This window comes from Cladophialophora psammophila (assembly GCF_000585535.1).
Source record: "Cladophialophora psammophila CBS 110553 chromosome Unknown aczJe-supercont1.3, whole genome shotgun sequence".
Lineage (NCBI taxonomy): Eukaryota > Fungi > Ascomycota > Eurotiomycetes > Chaetothyriales > Herpotrichiellaceae > Cladophialophora > Cladophialophora psammophila.
In genome coordinates, this window is record NW_006912924.1 from 1250300 (window position 1) to 1267881 (window position 17582).

The 17582-nt window shown below is 52.4% G+C and overlaps 4 protein-coding genes across 4 annotated transcripts; 2 read left to right on the top strand and 2 right to left on the bottom strand.

Annotated features, from left to right (window-relative positions):
- Positions 1-2422: 2422 nt before the first annotated feature.
- A1O5_02638 (uncharacterized protein) lies at positions 2423-4150 on the bottom strand (the record flags this gene model as incomplete). The annotated part of the gene is made up of 5 exons (XM_007743252.1): positions 2423-2830; positions 2882-3655; positions 3711-3865; positions 3919-4014; positions 4072-4150. 5 exons carry the CDS (start codon positions 4148-4150, stop codon positions 2423-2425), a joined length of 1512 nt encoding a protein of 503 aa, XP_007741442.1.
- A 3716-nt stretch (positions 4151-7866) lies between these two features.
- Positions 7867-8504, bottom strand: A1O5_02639 (uncharacterized protein; the record flags this gene model as incomplete). The annotated part of the gene is made up of 3 exons (XM_007743253.1): positions 7867-8152; positions 8206-8407; positions 8468-8504. 3 exons carry the CDS (start codon positions 8502-8504, stop codon positions 7867-7869), a joined length of 525 nt encoding a protein of 174 aa, XP_007741443.1.
- A 629-nt stretch (positions 8505-9133) lies between these two features.
- On the top strand, positions 9134-11720 carry A1O5_02640 (CAMKK/CAMKK-META protein kinase; the record flags this gene model as incomplete). Its single annotated transcript, XM_007743254.1, has 5 exons — positions 9134-9256; positions 9309-9458; positions 9513-10310; positions 10357-10494; positions 10548-11720. The coding sequence occupies 5 exons, from the start codon at positions 9134-9136 to the stop codon at positions 11718-11720; spliced, it is 2382 nt and encodes a 793-aa protein (XP_007741444.1).
- A 1372-nt stretch (positions 11721-13092) lies between these two features.
- Positions 13093-16207, top strand: A1O5_02641 (histone-lysine N-methyltransferase SETD2; the record flags this gene model as incomplete). Its single annotated transcript, XM_007743255.1, has 3 exons — positions 13093-13624; positions 13687-15293; positions 15359-16207. The coding sequence occupies 3 exons, from the start codon at positions 13093-13095 to the stop codon at positions 16205-16207; spliced, it is 2988 nt and encodes a 995-aa protein (XP_007741445.1).
- Positions 16208-17582: the final 1375 nt, after the last annotated feature.

Consider the following 17582-nt stretch of genomic DNA (forward strand, 5'->3'; position numbering starts at 1 on the left):
TTCTACGATTTCTTCCCTTTTGGCTGCCTCAGAACGCCAGATCCATGAGGCGGCTTCAAGCCACCCACATCCATCGAAAATCAGCAGTTATGTCAATGCAAGCGCGTCTATCAATGATCGCGTTGTTGCGGCCGCGTGAGCGAGCAAACAAGAAGGCAATCAAGCAAGCAACCCCTCCCCCGTGACCATGCCCCGAATCCTGATAAGGGTTCTCGCGCTCGGACTCTTCGGGAAATTATATCCCATCTACGCATGTACTATGCGTGCATTGTTCTTGTCCTGCTCGGACGAAGCTGTCTCTCGCTCGCTCGCTTGGGTTCGGTCGGTTATCTTGATCACAAAAATATTTGTTGGAGACACGCGAAGGAGCCACGCCCGCCCCCAAACAAGCACGAGTTGCTAGATAGTACATATTACATATTACATACATGGAAGGAAGGAAGGAAGGAAGGACCGCTCGTGCATACACATGCAGTAGGCGTCGAGATTACGCGAGTCAGAGTTCGCACGACTAACTACTCCGTGTGTTCCTGCACAACTCACCTGGTCAAGGCGCCCAGGACATGGCTGCCTTTTCTTTCGCCGACCGATGGATAATTACACGCTGGACTCTGTTCGTCGCAAGGAGTACAGAGAAGGGAGTACATACTCGCACTACTGCTATATTTATGATCCCGGGGGAGGGGAACAGAGTGGGCGAGTACCCAAGTACCGAGTACGGGGTACACAGGAATACTCCATGTATGTACGTTCTGATGTAACGCCCCTACTACTACGGAGTCCCTAGGTACCAAGGTATGTAGGTACATACTTGAGTAGCAATACTACGGCATCGCACGAGTCTCGTAGCTTTTCGAAGGTTCCAAAGCAAGATCACTGCCGTGGTTCACATGGTAGTAAGGGGGTTCAAGCCGGGGGTTTTCATCGGTACATACTTTGACAGATCGATGAAATCAACTCCCCCCCCCCCGGGGGCCCGCTCGGGAAATAAACCCAGCCAGGAAAAGAAGGTCGCAGCGCTGCAAAAGCTTCACTGCCTACTGTACCAGGAAGTACCTACAGTAGGTACAGTCATTACATACCTAGCCATAAACAGATAAGCTTCGTCTCAACAGGGGTGCGCACGGAGATATCATCGATATCAGATCTAGTCCCAGAGTTAGCGAGTCGGGGGGGGAGTGTCATAATCTAGCTAGCCGCGCGGGAAGAGGTCGTAATGACCAGTTTGGCTGGTGGCAACAAGCCTTTCTATTCTGTCTATCTGAGCCCAGAGCAAGAGAGTCAGAGGGACTCGAACTATCTAAAGAAAGGAAAGAGAGGGGCGAGGTTGGGCTAGTCCCAATCTCGACTAGTACGTACGTCAGGTGACATAGTCATGTGACAGGGAGAGGGGGGTGTGCCAGCGCCCTGCGGCGAAAGTATGTACTGTAGCACATTAGTATTAGTATCTCGGCGCATACTTAGGACTTGTAATTTCTCGATTGCCGTTCGGATTCGGGTGTCCATTCGAAAGGGAGGGTTAGGTAGCCAGCGACATACGCAGTCGAGGCTGAAACACTGGGGAAACCAGAGTGTTGGACCTTAGATCTTGGATGCTGAGTGAAAGGGTGAATACTTTCAATGGACTGCATCTATCGGTACACACACACACAGACATCTTCTCTCACGTCGACAACTCCTGGACATTGCTTCCCCTCATATCTTACATCCCCAAACGTCAGGCTGCCACTGGACACAACCTCGCCTGGTCTCAGTGCTGATTTCCTCCCCTTCCATCCTCTTCCTCGTTCGAAAGGAAAATAAACAGGCAATTCCAGTAGGATCCAGCCCCTCTTGCCATGGATTAAAAAGGGTGACAAGAGGGATCTTCTTTTTCCTCTCTGTACAGTATGGTGAAATCCGGCATCTTCCACTGATGTCCCAATCCAAGTCTTCGCCTCGTCGGTCCCGTGGCCGCCGACTTTGCTTTTCTCGCTGTGAAGCGTCCACTCCTCTGTATTGGCCATGCCGAACAAGTGGAAACCAAATACGTTGACTCGAAAGTGCAACTCTTGAATGTTGAACAACCATGATGGTAATTCGAGAAGAACGTCAATCCAACGGCATCTTGTACATTCCGTTGCCTCCCCATGCTTCGTTTCCCATTTGTACACCACAACGTGTTCAGCGTTGTGTTTTCCTCATCTTCAAACATTCCCTTTATTGGAACATGGAAGTCCGCATAAATTCATAATGCATTCAAAACACTGCAGAATTTCGGATCGCGCAAGATATGGTCAAACAGCCGATGCCGATCCGAACGAGATGGTCGCAAAATTTTCGCTTAGATCACAATCAATCCTCGGCGCCACACGCTGAAATGTGCAGGAAGAGATATTGCTGGATAAAGAGGGTTGGTGTCAAAATGATATGTCAATTGTTTTCATCCCGGGTATATATTCATTTCACCAGCTTTTCCGAATAATTCCATTGGTTTGGCATGCGTCAATTTTGGATCCCAATCCTTGTGTTGACTCGGAGGCATGGGATGGGAATAGCTCGATACGGGGGTGACATAGGCTCGCCCCGAGCCGTAGGGGTCTTGCTTCGTGTCCGTGGGGGAGAATTCCGTCCGCATTCTTGGGCTTGTCAAAGCGCGATCTGGGGTTGTGATGTTCAGTTGAGGCGTCGCTCCGCTCAGCATTTCGTACGTACGAGGGTCGTTGGAGAACCGTCTGGCATCAGCCGAGACAAATTCATTCTTTCGAAACAATTTTGTTCGGAAAAATTCTGCCCAGCCATGGGTCATAGACCATCGCCCCATGAATATCAGGCACCAGAAGCCGCTCAACTGCAACACCGATTAGAACACAAAGGGGACAGAGGGTATCAAGCATCTTACCCCAAGAACAACGAGCACCGCCAGAACGATCCCCTCTGGTTTGACCAGTCCGCTTGCAAGCGATAGGCATTTGTTTTTGTCTCCTTTGTTGGCAACCAAACACGTGAGCCAAGGCTCCGACTTCTGCAAAAGCCCAGCATCGACTTGTGTACTGTTGTCCATGGAGACAAAGATCACCGAGAAGAACACGACTTCTGCAATCATGACGAGCACGATGCTAGCTCCACGCCATTGAAGCTCGATCACCCTCTTGACTCGGCGATAGGTCTGTCTCGCAGTCACCGTCCTCATACTCCCTTGATATGTTGGCGGCTGCGAGCTGGTATTTGTTGTTTGTTTGTCATCGAGAAGGCTCTTGACATAGACTTGAATGCAATAGCCGATTGTGACGAACTGCAGCACCAAAGCTAAGGCGGCGAAAGCCAAAAGCGGCCCCCAATAATCTTGAAGAGCATCTTTGTGGTTGATGTGGCAGACGTTGCCGAAGCGGAATGAGACTCCAGTCAGGCTGAGAGTCAATGCAAGGCCGACAACGGGGACCAGCCATCCCAACACCAGTGCCGTGTAGAATGATCTGTCCCCAAGCGCCACCTCCCAGCAAATCTGGAGATGGAGGGCTAGGGCTCTGCAGAAAACCCAAATGACAACGGCCCAACCCCCAAATAACAGAAAGGCGCCGCTAATTGCGCAAGAGCCGCTCGATTTCATATCATTGGGAGTAATTTCGTTGAAACACTGTGCTGGCTTTGTGGCCAACGGGATAATGAAAGCAAGCTTAACATGAAGAACATTAGCCGCCGTTCCAATGCGCCAGCGGGTTTCACCATACCTCCAAGAAAACCACTCCCAAGGTCAAACAGACACTCAAATAGTGTCTATGAGTATATTTGACTGGAAGAACAGCAAATGAAAGAAGAAGATATATGGAAAGCACAAAAGCTGCCACATTTACCCAGTTGGCGATCTCGGTACGGGCTTCAAATCCTGTAAGAGGTCAGCAGGTCGACATCTTACAGCCTTTCCTGTCCTCCGCTTACCATCCGAGTATGTCCAGTCTGTCATCGGGCAGGGTAAACAGCAGGTGAGGTTGGGCTGAAGCGTGGACAGAGGCATGCAAAATCGTCCCTCCATAACTGAAGATTATCAGCAAGAGCTCTGGGAATTGTCGAGATCGCTGGACGGGTACGTACATCCCCCTGTATCTGGGAAGAGGCTCTGTTGCAGAAAGGGAACAGGGCAGGAGCCCCCCAGACTAGATGTGGAAGACATTTCGAGTTGTTCGCGAGGCAGTCAAGCCAGATTGGTCAATACTATATTCTCATGACCGCGGTATAGGTCGTTGGGATTGGCGGCGAACCGAGAGGTATTTCTGAACCCAAGTCGCGTGATATGATGAGGTGGTAGACAAACAGGTAAATGTGGGAAGAAAGTTGTAAAGGAGGGTAGGGCGGCACGGGGAGGGATATGAAGAAACAGACGCGGTTCTGTCAGATTTCTCCTGATGCTACCAATGCTCTATGGAAAGAGGAGGGGTGGAAGAGAAAAGCCGTCCAGACGGATCCTCAGACGCGCAAAAGGCCGTCTTTTTGTCTCGAGAAGGAAAATCATCAGTCAGGGCTGCCCCATGTCGAGAGTACTTACGAGTGAGGATTCGGCGGGGTGGATGGCTTGTTGAAATTCGGAAAAGTGGACGAGGCCCTGGTCAGGTGGGAAGCGATTGACTGGTGGCACAGGTTCCTGAAGGACCTGGACCTGCAGCTGACAGTGAATTTGTTCGGCTTGTTGGCGTCTTGGGTTGAGCAAGGTACAGACGTCGTAGCAACTCCGTTCCACACGGGGTGAGGATGTATTTGATCGTGGCGGATGGTGGTGGGGAGTGGATCCTATGCTTTGGTGGAGATAGCTGTCAGGCACCTCTGGATAACTGGCACACGGCAAACCCATGTACAGCCGCCGTCAGCCCAATCACTGCACAAGAGACCCCGAGGCCAGGAAAGGAAGGAGGCGAGAGCAAAACACCAGAAGCCTGGAGGCACAGCGACAAGGTCCAACTCGTCGAATATGCAAGTGGCGCGATGCATTTTCCACTGCTCCTCGCCAATGGAAGATGTGGATAGGATTGCAGACAACGGTGCCTGTGTTAGCTGCGGTCCCAGGGAGCGAATGGGCAAACAGCGCGAGGCATGGAGCAATTTGAACGTGAGGGCAAGCCGATGGGATGGGTGCCCAAGAATACGACCCTGCAACTGTGTATGGGTTTGACGTGGTGGGAGAGAGTTTGGGCTCAGGGACCAGGGTCGCTGACCAGGGCCGCTCAAGTGGAAGGAAAAGGAACTAGCGAGGCTAGCAACTCCAGGAACCGCAAACGGTCCAGGGTGTGTGTGCGTCTTGGGTCTTACTTTTTTTTTTCGTGATGGGCCAGGATGGAGGAGCCCCAAGCTTCATCTACCGCCCCCCTACCGTGGTCGTGGAAGCAGAACAACGACTCGCGCCAGGGGTCGCCCACTCTTTTTCGTCCGGCATGCTTGTGTCTGACTTTTTAATTTGGATGCGGAAGAGAATGAGAGGACACAATGGGTAATGGCTGTGGTGGAGCCCGTGCAAGGAAGAGATGCCCAAGGCATGCTCAAGACTGCTCTACCCAGGATCAGCAACAAGCCTCACAAAAGCCTCCAAAATTTCAGAGAATACCTCGTATCAGATAGCGTGTTGATATAATAGTGTACGGATTTCTCGATTTGTCCATGGCCAGGGTCGATGATGAATCAGTGAGGCCAGGTTGTTCAGGGTGGAGGTGAGAGTTGATGGACACATGGACATCGGGAAAATGACGAAAGACGCAGCCTGGCTGCGGGCATTGACTTTCTCGTGCCTACTTAGGCTCTGGGCGTTGGGCCCTAGGCTCAGGGCTCTGGACCCTATCCAACAAGTAGCTCGGTAGGTACCTAAGTTACGGAGGACGGAGAAATAATAATAGGTGGCTCGGTAGGTACCTGCGTACTGGGTAGGGGGCTCTAGGCCCAGCAGCCCTAGGCCCTACTTGGGCTCTACAACCGTTGGTGGGTTGGCCGCCTCGCCCCCAAAAGGCCAAGGCGGCCGCTGCCGAATTATCAGTGCCCCCGCCCACCAAGACAATTTTGCTTCGTCAGATTCGAGAAGTCTCAACGCACTTGATTGCCTGGCTTCAAATTGACAAAATCCTTTGTAGGTACCCGGGGAGAAAATCACCTAGAACAGGTACATACGTACCAAGCAATGATACGGATCGCTATCTCCGTTCGACTTTTGATCAAGCGTATCGCGTCGCCTTACTCGGAACACCCGTGGATGGCTCTTGCACTCACCAGCCTCAGCCTCTCAGCCTGCTGCGTCTCGGGCAAGTTCCCCCACACATCACCCAGGCGATCTATCAGAAAACAGGATCATGATCAGATGGTGTACTCCATATAGTACTCTGTCAGCTGGCCACTTCTGCGGCCACTTTGACAGCCTTGAATTGACAAAACTGACGGACTGACAGACCGGTCAATGCGGACAGCCACCGCTATCACTCCGCTGCCTCACTCACCGACCTTTCCCTGCGGCGGTGTCGCCCATTTGATCGCTTGCCGGCTTTGGCTTCAAATTTCCTTTGTCATTACTTCGATTCGTTCTCAATCAAAGAGGTTCTCAAACATGAAATTTCCATGAGGCAATGGCGGGTTGAGTATGATAGGTCACTGAGAGACACCACTGCACCTCTCCATTGCTTCCTCTGACGGGATACAAGGTTTCACCTGGTGTATCACCCTCAGCCTGCATGTCGAGGACGGCACATCCTGCCTGAACACCAGAATCTACCTGTCATTGGTCGTTCCATGCACGTCAACTTCCAAAATGCACCGCAGTGATGGAGGTCTAGACAGGCCCTGCAGTTTGGGTGCATCTCGCCGGCGTAGTAATTATTTGAGTACCGAGTATCGGTTTTGCAGATCCTGATTTTCGACACCGGCTACCCTCTTGGAGCCTCTCGCCGTCCATCCGACCCATTATCTCTTTCCCGAGTCCCAAGTACACGTCATGGCAGAGAGTCGCTGCCCCAAGCAAGCCCAAGCCAGGCCCGGCCAAGTCAGTCCACTTGCGGGGTGTTTGCTGCTCAGCTGCGCCAGCTTTGGCACGTGGACGGGTCGGGATAGGCAACGCTGGCCATGTCAGGCCGATCATAGCGATCGCCATGGAAAAGACGGAGGATTTGGCCTCGATCTTGGGGAAGAGCACTTGTTCTTTCGTATATGCGCATGTTGGACCCCCAGATGATTTTTCCCGTATGAATTATGTGATTCGTCAGACTTTTCTGCGACGCCAATTCTAGCTCGGCACCAAGGATGCTGCACACGTGTCCAATCGACAGCGAAAACTCCAGGTTTCTATTCACATTGGTCCTCTGCTTTGCATCGACCAATTTGTTTCTCAGACAGACTCATGTGAGCCGCGGGTCGTCTACGCGCTGGCCTTTGGGCCACCCCTCCAGCCGGAGCCGCTCCTTGCAGACTGCTCTGGAGGACCCAGCCGACGTGCCACAGCACCAGGATGGTCATGATTCCAGAATTCACCAAAACCGTTGTTCCTGCACGTTAGAGATTCCGACCCTCGCTTGTCACACTTCAAGGATCTTGTTCTAGTGGGCCTTGACGTCCATCTCGTCCCTCCTGACTGCTGCCTGGGGCGGAAAGTGACACACTGTTTGATTGTGACTGTTGTGACTAGCATTTAAGCCGCCCACGCATCTTTGGGACGCCACACTTGGGAGGCCTCGATACCTGATGGATTCGTTCCGAGCCGACGTATCAACCTGGCCCTCGTACCGCAACTGTTGGAGAAATGGGAAGATTTTAGGAGGTCCGGCAATATTGTCATGTAGAAGATAGCGTCAAGACCACGAGTACGCAAACCAACTGCGTCGATAGGGCCATGACATCGTTAGGGGGCGTTCAGGACTCGATCCTTCAATAACTTGTCAGCGTAAGACTAGACCCAGCATCCAGATTCAGCCCTACCACAAATTGTTCCAGGCTTGCTTCAAACAATTCGTTATTGACACCGATACCCCCAGGATGTTCGACAGGAGACAACGGATTTTTGACGACGTACTCGACATAGCAGTTCACGTAGATTTGCTGCAAGGCTATCCTCATGGAGCCGGACTTGGTGTCCGTAAGCATGACAAACTTGGTATTAGTTGGTGTCTCGTAGTAGTGCAGTTTGTATTGAGACGTTCGATAGGAGAGGAAGCTGTGTTCTCGACTCAGCAACAATGGTCTCTCAGAAATTCACGGCTGACCGACCTATCATCTTCCCCTCCCAGCTTTCGCACCATATTCCGCAGCGAGAACACTGTCCCAAAGATGAGCTTTGCGTCGTCCTCTGCGCTTAAAGTAGAGCGCGCTTGCGGCCCGCCATTGACGTATGTCTGAGAAGACGGCCTTGAAGTTTTGCCAGTCGTCGAGATTGAAGGAGGTTGCCATCGCCTCTTGTATATGCATTCGGCTGCGACAATCAGCAAACCTTGAACGAATAGATAGGCCGGAGTTTCAGTGCGTCTCTCACCATGTCTGTCAAATATGTAGAAGGAGTAGACCACCATTGTGACAGTGAGTGTGCCAGGTTCTATCATTCAAGAAAGGACGGCTTCAGACGCGCACATTGGCGGGAATCATCCGCCTAGTTGAATTGGAAGAGTGGTCGTGCAGAGGTTCTTAGAGAATTAACCGCATCTTTTGAATTTCGATAAACTATCTAATTGTCCGGTGTGAGGTTTGGCTTATGTGACGTGATTGTTACTTGTAGATACTGTGTACTAAGTAGACACATCCGAAGTGCGAGGCTTCGGGGGAACCAAGAACAGGCAAGTGTGACGGAGAAATAATCCACTTGCCACACTCCTCAACCCGACTCGACCCTAGACCCTCCAGCGTCATTCTTTGCTGGCGACGGTACCTAGTGACTTCAGGCTGAGCCCACTGGGGCTCTGTATCCAGGTATCTAGCGACCACCCACAGAGGCCTTCAACTCAATGTCGAGTGCCTCATGGATATCGTTGCGTCGCCTACGTCCACGTCGGCGGAGGAAGATGGCCGCTTCCCCATAAGCAATGTATCAGACCAGCCCCGCCATCGGCCACAATCACATGTGAATGCCGTTCACGAGGGTGCCAATACCAACGACGACCCATCTACCCTCAATAAGCCTCTTGTGGTCAAACATCTGTGAGTGATGGACATCCTCCACATCCCACTCCTGATTTGGGTCTCTGACTATCGCTTCAGATCGAGCCCTGAGTACAATACACCTCTTCGCCATCACCGTCGGACGCCTTCAGCCGCCAGACAGGTCAAGGTAGACCACCCCCAACACAGTCTTTATGGGCCTTCTGATCTAGCCTGCGCAGGAATCTCTCAATGCACGATCCGAATATGTCACCAGTAAAGACGACGGTGTCGCAGAGCATCGCATCAATCAATATGTTATCAAGCAAGAGATTGGCCGCGGATCCTTTGGGGCAGTCCATCTAGCCATCGACCAGTATGGGAAAGAATACGTAAGAGCTCTTGACGGCGTTGTCTACCGAGTATCTGCTCACCTCCTTACATAGGCCGTCAAAGAATTCTCCAAAGCGAGACTGCGCAAGCGAGCACAATCACATATCCTCCGGAAACCTCTGTCCCAAAGGCGTCGGGGAGCACTGCAGGGCTTCAATTCTCCCTTGCATCGAAATGTCGGCAATGAGGGGGAATTGCAGGCCAGCTCAATAGACCTGATAAAAGAGGAGATTGCCATCATGAAGAAATTGAACCACCCAAACCTGGTCTCCTTGATCGAGGTGTTGGACGACCCGTCAGAAGATTCGCTGTACATGGTATTGGAGATGTGCAAGAAAGGCGTGGTGATGAAGGTTGGCCTGGAAGAAAGAGCAGATCCATACCCCGATCATGTCTGTCGATACTGGTTTCGAGACCTGATTCTCGGAATCGAGTATTTGCATGCTCAAGGTGTAGTGCATCGCGATATCAAACCTGACAACTGCTTGGTCACCGAAGACGATGTGCTCAAGGTCGTCGATTTTGGTGTCTCGGAGATGTTTGAAAAGGACTCGGAAATGCTCACCGCAAAATCCGCGGGCAGTCCAGCGTTTCTCCCGCCGGAGCTCTGTGTTGCTCGACATGGCGATGTATCCGGGCGCGCGGCGGATATTTGGTCAATGGGAGTGACTTTGTACTGCTTGAAGTACGGAAGAATCCCATTTGAGAAGACGAACATCTTTGAACTTTACGAGGCTATCAAGGCCGAGGAGCCGGACTTGGGTGACGAAGTAGACGAAGATTTCCGGGATCTGATGAACCGAATATTCGAGAAAAACCCGCGGAAACGTATCAAAATGCGGGAGCTGAGGGTAAACACTCCCCTTGAGTCTTGTCCCAAACGCTGACCTCGACCAGGAACATCCATGGGTCACAAACAAGGGCACTGACAAGCTGCTTCCGGAGGAGGAGAACACCTCTGACCTCGTGGAGCCCCCTACAGAGGCTGAGATGAACGCAGCAATTACCAAGAACATGAGAAATCTCATGACAGTCGTGCGTTTCTGCGATTGAGATTAGTGTAGGCTTTGCTAACGTATTTCATACAGGTAAAAGCTGTCAACAAATTCAAGTCTCTTGTAGGAAAGGATAAGCCTAAGGGTATGACTTCGATCCTGGGTGATCAAGAAGGCGCCCATTTCTCTCAACCCCCGGCAACTATGCCCAGAGACCCCGGATCTCTCCCCCCGAAATCACATAGTTTCAATGCCTTCGGTCAAGAGCATACAAAGAGAGAACCACGGATCGAAGACCTCTCTCAAGATGTAAACAAGTTGAATGTACGACCGGTGCCTACGTTAAGTATAGACGACACGACGAAGAGCGAAGAGCAGAAGGGAGCTGAACAAGGGAGGGAGACTGGCGACTCCCCTGGATTGCTAAGCCACACAATGACCAACACAGATGACTCGCTCTCGAGGGTCCAGACCATGGCAGACATCGAGAAGCTCGACCCAACCAAGCTACCTCCTTTCCGATCACTGAAACCACATGCAAACACTACTGACGAGATAGGCCACCGAGGTCACGCACATGATCCCCTAGAAGACCAACTGTACCTTTACATTGGCCCATCGACATTCTCGGGGACCAGCTCTAGCACGGATGATGACAGGACGTTTGTGCCAGCCGACGACGACGTGCCCATTGTGAGCGAAAGCCCTGGAGCAGCCGACCTGGACATTTATGAAACCGCGTATCGAGACGAGATTGAACGAATCATGGCTCGAGCCAAGGAGGAGAAGAAAGAGCCCAACGTCTACCTCACAAGACGCGTAGATGCCAAGTTGCTGGCCATCAGCGGACTAGCAGGTAAATGGGCGGCCAAGGGCGAAGAAGCCAAAAATCAGATCAAAGACTATACGCAATTCTCTGCCCGAAAAGCCCGGGTGACCGAAGTCAGCCGTGCACTACGACAAGCGGCAAGAGAAGAGTACGAGAGAAGGAGGCAGGAACACCGAGAATGGATTGCCGCCGAGAAAGCAGAACGAGCAAGAGCCAAAGAAGCAGAGGCCTCCAAATCCAGCACACCTCCACCAGTCGGGGGTGGAGCTGATGTAGAAGAGAACAGGCCCCTTAGCCCCCAATCGCCTGGGAAGCACTCGTCAGTATGGAAAGGTAAGGCCGTAGATGCCGGGCGACAAGCGAGAACCTCTCTCATGGGCTTTGTGGATATGGTTAAGAGCAAGAGCCGAACACGACCGAAAGACGAAGCAGGCTGACGCTGAAGATGCTGTTTGGGGGCGCGACGCACAATATCTACTGCATTGCGAATGCACGGAGAAGTTTGCGCGTGCCTTTGGATTGATGATACACTGGCTGGGAGCTCCAGGCCTGGGATGAGAAGACATTGCACGTTGTGGTGCTTCATTTGACGCAAGTTGATTCCTCACTATTGCAACCATCTCGACGACCTCAGAACTGGACCGGCGAACCTCTTGGGGTTCTGTGTCTGATTCTGCACAATTGAATCACCCTCGGGGGCTTTGTTTTGGGTGTAAACCGGACCGGTGGGTTCATAGACCTAGGGAAGATTAAGGGATAGGATGGATAGACAGGCGAGAGGGGTGACATTTTGAACGATGCAAAGGGAAGTCTGTCAGGGAGAGGAGTCAAAGGAGTGAACGCTGACCATGGAGATAATGAAGACGAGAGAGACACAGGGGGTGGATGGAGACGAGGGTGGTGATGACAGTGCTGGTGCTGGTGCTGGTGCTGGTGCTGCTGACGATGATGATGACTACAGTTCTCTGCTTGTCTTTTGGCTTTGGGTGACTGATGGATGAGAAGAAGAATATATGGCACGCACTGGCAGGGCTGAAAGGTGAAAGGCGGAATGTCGGCTGCTCGTCTTGGCATGGGCTTATCCGCGCTTTTGCCTGGAGAGAGAAAAGAGAGCGCGAGACCTTTCACAGCAAAATCATCTTCAGCCTCCCTTCCGTCTCTTGTTTGCTCACATCTCCCACCCCTTTCTTGGATCGATACTCGCTCATCTTCTTCTATCCTTTTACTTTGGTGGATCACTCTTGGTACTCGGGCTGTTCTCGTGAGTGATCGCTATCGGAGATCCCATTTATTGGTTACATATTCTGTGCTGGGAGCCGGTGTCAGTGGCGCGGAAATGAAGGCAGGGAGCCACCGCTCTATCCTGCCCTTTTGAATGTCCTTCACTCACCGCCGCTCTATTGCTCTTGCTTCACCACGTTGCCCACAGTCACTGCAGCGACATCTGCTGTCATTCACTGCTTGAGGAAAACAAGACCACGGCGCAACCGCGAATTTATTGGGTGGTAGACACTGCTGCCCCTCCTTCATTGATAGACCGGTCCGCTGCGACCTGATCAACCCTCGGGCCTCACGCAATTTCACGCGCCCGGCAAGTGCAGTTGACACGGGACACCCTAATCGTTGCACGGTGGATTCTGGATTGTCCAGTGCTGAATTCCTCCCTTTGTTGGAGCTCCATTGTTGTCTGGCTCGTATCGCCCAGATGTGCATGAGACCCCGTGAAATTTCTGCACCACCTCACTCCTGCGTCCAGTCTGGCGCTAAAACACTCTTGGGGGCTGCAGACTCATCACACCCATCCTCAAAATGGGCCGGCGAAGCAGAGACTCGTCCAGACGTCCGTCTGCAGACGAGGGAGAGGCGGTTGAAGTCAAGCGCGAGGAGTCGGTGGACGCTGAGCTTGCTCACGAGCTCAGCAGCACCCGCGTAGCGACAATCAAGCATCAAGACTCGGCGAGCCCCTCGGCTTCACCATCTCTGAAACCAGTCCGATTAAAGTCCTCACGCTCATCCTCTGCGTCGACATCTTCTTCAAATCGGCCTCCCGCCGCTGATCCTGACACGTCAACTGCCAAGACAGAGCCGAACGAGGCAAATGGTCACCACTCAACCTCCACCTCGCCCATCAAGCCTGAGCCCAAGGAGCCCTCGAAGCCCGCAAGGACCTCCCGAACCGCCTCTAAGCTGCCCCCTCGTGTCGCTCCTCTCTTCAACCACCTTCCAGACGCAACACAAGAAGCGACATCCACTTTCACTGTCATTGATGCGTGCACTTACCAAAACAAATACCTCGGTTTCAGCGAACATGCCCTCGACTGTGATTGCAGCGAGGAGTGGGGTGAGTTTGCCGCGTATTTGGATCATGGATAATTGCAGCAAAGACTGACCATATGTCTTCAGACCCGTCCACCAGGCGGAACCTTGCCTGTGGGGAGGATTCCGACTGCATCAACCGCGCGTGTAAAATGGAATGTGCTAATGACTGCGGCTGCGGTGTCTCGTGCCGAAACCAAAGATTTCTCAGACGCCTCTACGCCAAAGTGTCCATCATCAAGACCGAAAAGAAGGGCTATGGCCTGCGCGCCGACGTCGATTTGCGACCGCATGACTTCATCTTCGAATATATCGGAGAGACCATCCCCGAAGCGACATTTCGGAAGCGCATGCTGCAGTATGATGAGGAAGGCATCAAGCATTTCTATTTCATGTCCCTGAGCAAGGGTGAGTTCATCGATGCGACGAAGAGAGGGAACCTCGGCCGTTTCTGCAATCACTCCTGCAACCCCAATTGCTACGTCGACAAATGGGTGGTCGGGGACAAATTGCGAATGGGCATCTTCGCTGAGCGGTACATCAAAGCCGGCGAAGAATTGGTCTTCAATTACAATGTCGATCGATATGGTGCCAATCCACAACCCTGCTACTGTGGCGAGGCCAACTGCACAGGTTTCATCGGAGGAAAGACCCAGACCGAACGGGCCACGAAACTGTCAGCTGCGACCATAGAGGCCTTGGGCATCGAAGATGCTGATTCTTGGGATACCGTGGTTGCGAAGCGCCCGCGCAAGAAGAAGACGGCGGAAGATGACGAGGAATACGTTGACAGCGTCGAAGCGAAATCCCTGGATGTGGACGGTGTGACCAAGGTCATGGCCGCTCTAATGCAATGTAAAGAGAAATGGATTGCCGTCAAGCTCTTGCAACGCATACAACGATGTACTGACGATCAAGCCTGGCATCGGGTCGTCAGATTCCACGGTTACCAGATACTCAACTCGCAGCTATCGGCATGGCGAGACGATGAGAATATCATTCTTCAGATTCTTGACGTTCTGGACCGATTGCCACGGCTGACGAGAAATAAGATCGTTGATGCAAAGATTGACAAGACAATGGAATCTTTGACCAGCCACTCGGACGATAGGGTAGCAACTCAAGCCTCAGCACTCTTGGATGCTTGGTCAAAGCTCGAACTAGCATACAGAATACCGCGGAAGAAAAGGGAAGACGCATCCACACCAGTCAAGACGGAGATAACGCCATTCGAGAGGCGAGAGTATGCTCAAGAACGAAAACGATCCAAATCGAGGTCACCCTCTCCCCCGCGAGGCCCAGCCTCGCTAAATGCGCCCTCGGGTCCGCGATCACTCCAAAGACCCGGAGCCTTCTACCAACGTCCTCCTCTACCCTTTCATCGGGGACCACCTCCGCTCCCGCGAGGCTGGTTTACAGCCCAAGACAAAGGCAGGACATATTATTATTCCGTTAATGGGCAGACGACATGGTCGCGACCGACAAAACCCGCGGAGGAAGCTCCTCCCCCACCGCCGCCGAAACAACCGTCAGAGCGGGATGTGCTGAAGAGTATCATCGACAACATCGTCACGTCTCATGACAAAGACCCCAAGAACAGTACCCCAGATACGCCGGAGCTGTCCAAAGCCAAGAAGGAAGAGAAGTGGAAATCGTTCGACTTGGAGAAGCAGAAGAAGCTTTACGAGAATACTGTAAGTATTGTGTTTTTGTCTTGTGCGCAATGCGGGTCGTGGGATTTTGTCTAACCGCGGCGCAGCTCTTCCCTCATATCTCTCACGTAATGAACAAATACAAGCACAAAATCCCCCGTGACGACCTAAAACGTTTTGCAAAAGAGATAGCCAAAAAGCTGGTGGCATCAGACTACAAAGCCGGTCGAGTGCAAGATCCCACCAAGATCGAAGAGCGGCAACAAAAGAAGGTCAAAGAATTTTGCAAGCAATTCTTCGAAAAGGCCTATCAAAAGCACAAGAAGCACGAAGCGGAAAGAGCGGCCAGGGAAAAAAGAAAGAAAGGTCCAGGAGGAGGTGAAGGACCTGGTCCGTCACCTGCTCAGTCTCCCGCCGCATCGCCTCCCGAGGCGGACACGACCATGGATCATGAAGACGTCAAAATGTCGGACAATGAAGATGAGGACGCGGAAGCCACACCCAACTTCAATACGCCATCAGAACCAAACGGGACCGGGACGTTAAAGCGCAAACGAGTCCAAGCAGACGATTCTGCGGCAGGTGGAAGAGAGGACGAGAGCGAACCGATTGGGTCGCCGATAAAGAGACTCAACATGGAGATCGAGACACCTCCGCCTCCGCCACCTCCACCTGCGCCGCCAGCGGAGACACCACCTGACAGTACACCCCGTGAAGGTGAACATGACGGTGCAGATATGGAGATGGGCGGAGAGACCGACATCTACGCGGACACCAATTTTAAAGGAAAAAGCATGGCAGACGTGCTCGCCCAGGCGCAGGCGGAGAATGCAGATGAAGGGGATGACTCGGAAGATGTAGTCATGAGGAATGGAATAGCATCGGGAGGCGAAGGGGAGACTGGAAATCCCATGAAGGACAACCAGCCTGTCGACCAAACAGTGGCAGATCGATAACAGCTGCTACAACAAAGTAGGGGGCTTTCCTAGGCTGCATTGCTTGACACTTACGGGAGAGGACAGTTGGAACAACTTGGGGCATTTTGTGTACATCATCACCTTCTAACTCGTTTGTCGGGGCTCGGGAGGGATCGCGAGGTTGTTCCAAACAGCCCGGGATTAAAACTGGGAGCGAGAACTTGGGACAACGGCCGTCTTGATGCCGTCCGTCTTTTGGGAGTCGAGGTTTCTTTTTTTTTTTTTTACGAAGGCAAGGTGTGTAGTTGTAGCACCCTCAATGCCTGTTATAATTTCTATTCGGGGGGGGGGGGGGGGGGGGGGGGTAGTTATTCAACCAACGTGCCCCAGTCCGCTTGAGCTGTATGGAAATCAAAGTCCAAGTGGGCGAGGATAAGGCGATTCCATGCGTTCTATTCGGGCAGCAGGGAGCAGTCAGTTAAGGGCAGGACGCGGCTTACCAGTAGTCAGTCCATACAGTAGCTAGCACAGCGCCGGCGGTACCTACTGCATACCTGGTGCCTACACGACAGAAAAAAGGAGGGCGAGGCGGAGGAAGAGGAGGCGGAAAAGTATGTGTTAAAAAAAAAAAAGATGTCGAACAAAAACCTACGTTTATTGAAGAAAGAAATGATCGATCTCTCTACTACGCATTACCTGTGCCTCTGCCTCTGCTTCTGCCTCTGCTTCTGCCTCTGGTAGTTTGACCTTGGTTTGGTGGTTGATTGTTGGTTCCTCGTTTGAAGGCGAGGTTCAGGTAGCGAGGGTTCAGGCTAGCCAGTTGAACGAATTCTCGATCGAACTTGGAATTGGAACTTGAAAGAAAGCTGGACTTGGAATTGGACTTGGAATTGGATTTGACATGATAGTCACGCCATCACTCCCTCCGCCATGGAAGCGGTGCGCCGGCCGTGATTGATATGACAAGAGGACGACAATGCCGGGGCTCTAGCTACGGCTTTGCATTGTATGCACCATCTTCAATCCTTTCTCGCATTCTTTCCGCCTTCGGTCTGCCTCACTCTGCCTCACTCTGCCTTCTTTCTTCATCCGGCACCTTTGCTACCACGGAATCATGCACCCGGTAAAGGTGCAATTCGAGCCTGTCGCCGCACCCCATCGTAGGCTGGCTGAGCAGCGGTAAAGAGGCGACGAGTCAAGACATCTGGCTCCTGGCCCTGCCACTGACTGACCCTGCTCGTGCTCAGTCTCAAAGATCCACCAAGTTTCTTTCTGTACTCTCATTTCACCCATGCGACCTGCCTCGCATGGCCGGCACGGTGGTTTCCCGCCTTCACATTCAACGCCTGCACTTGCTGGGGGGCGAAGATCTCGTCAGAGAAATCAGGGGAATAGCGGGATGTAGGAAGATCGT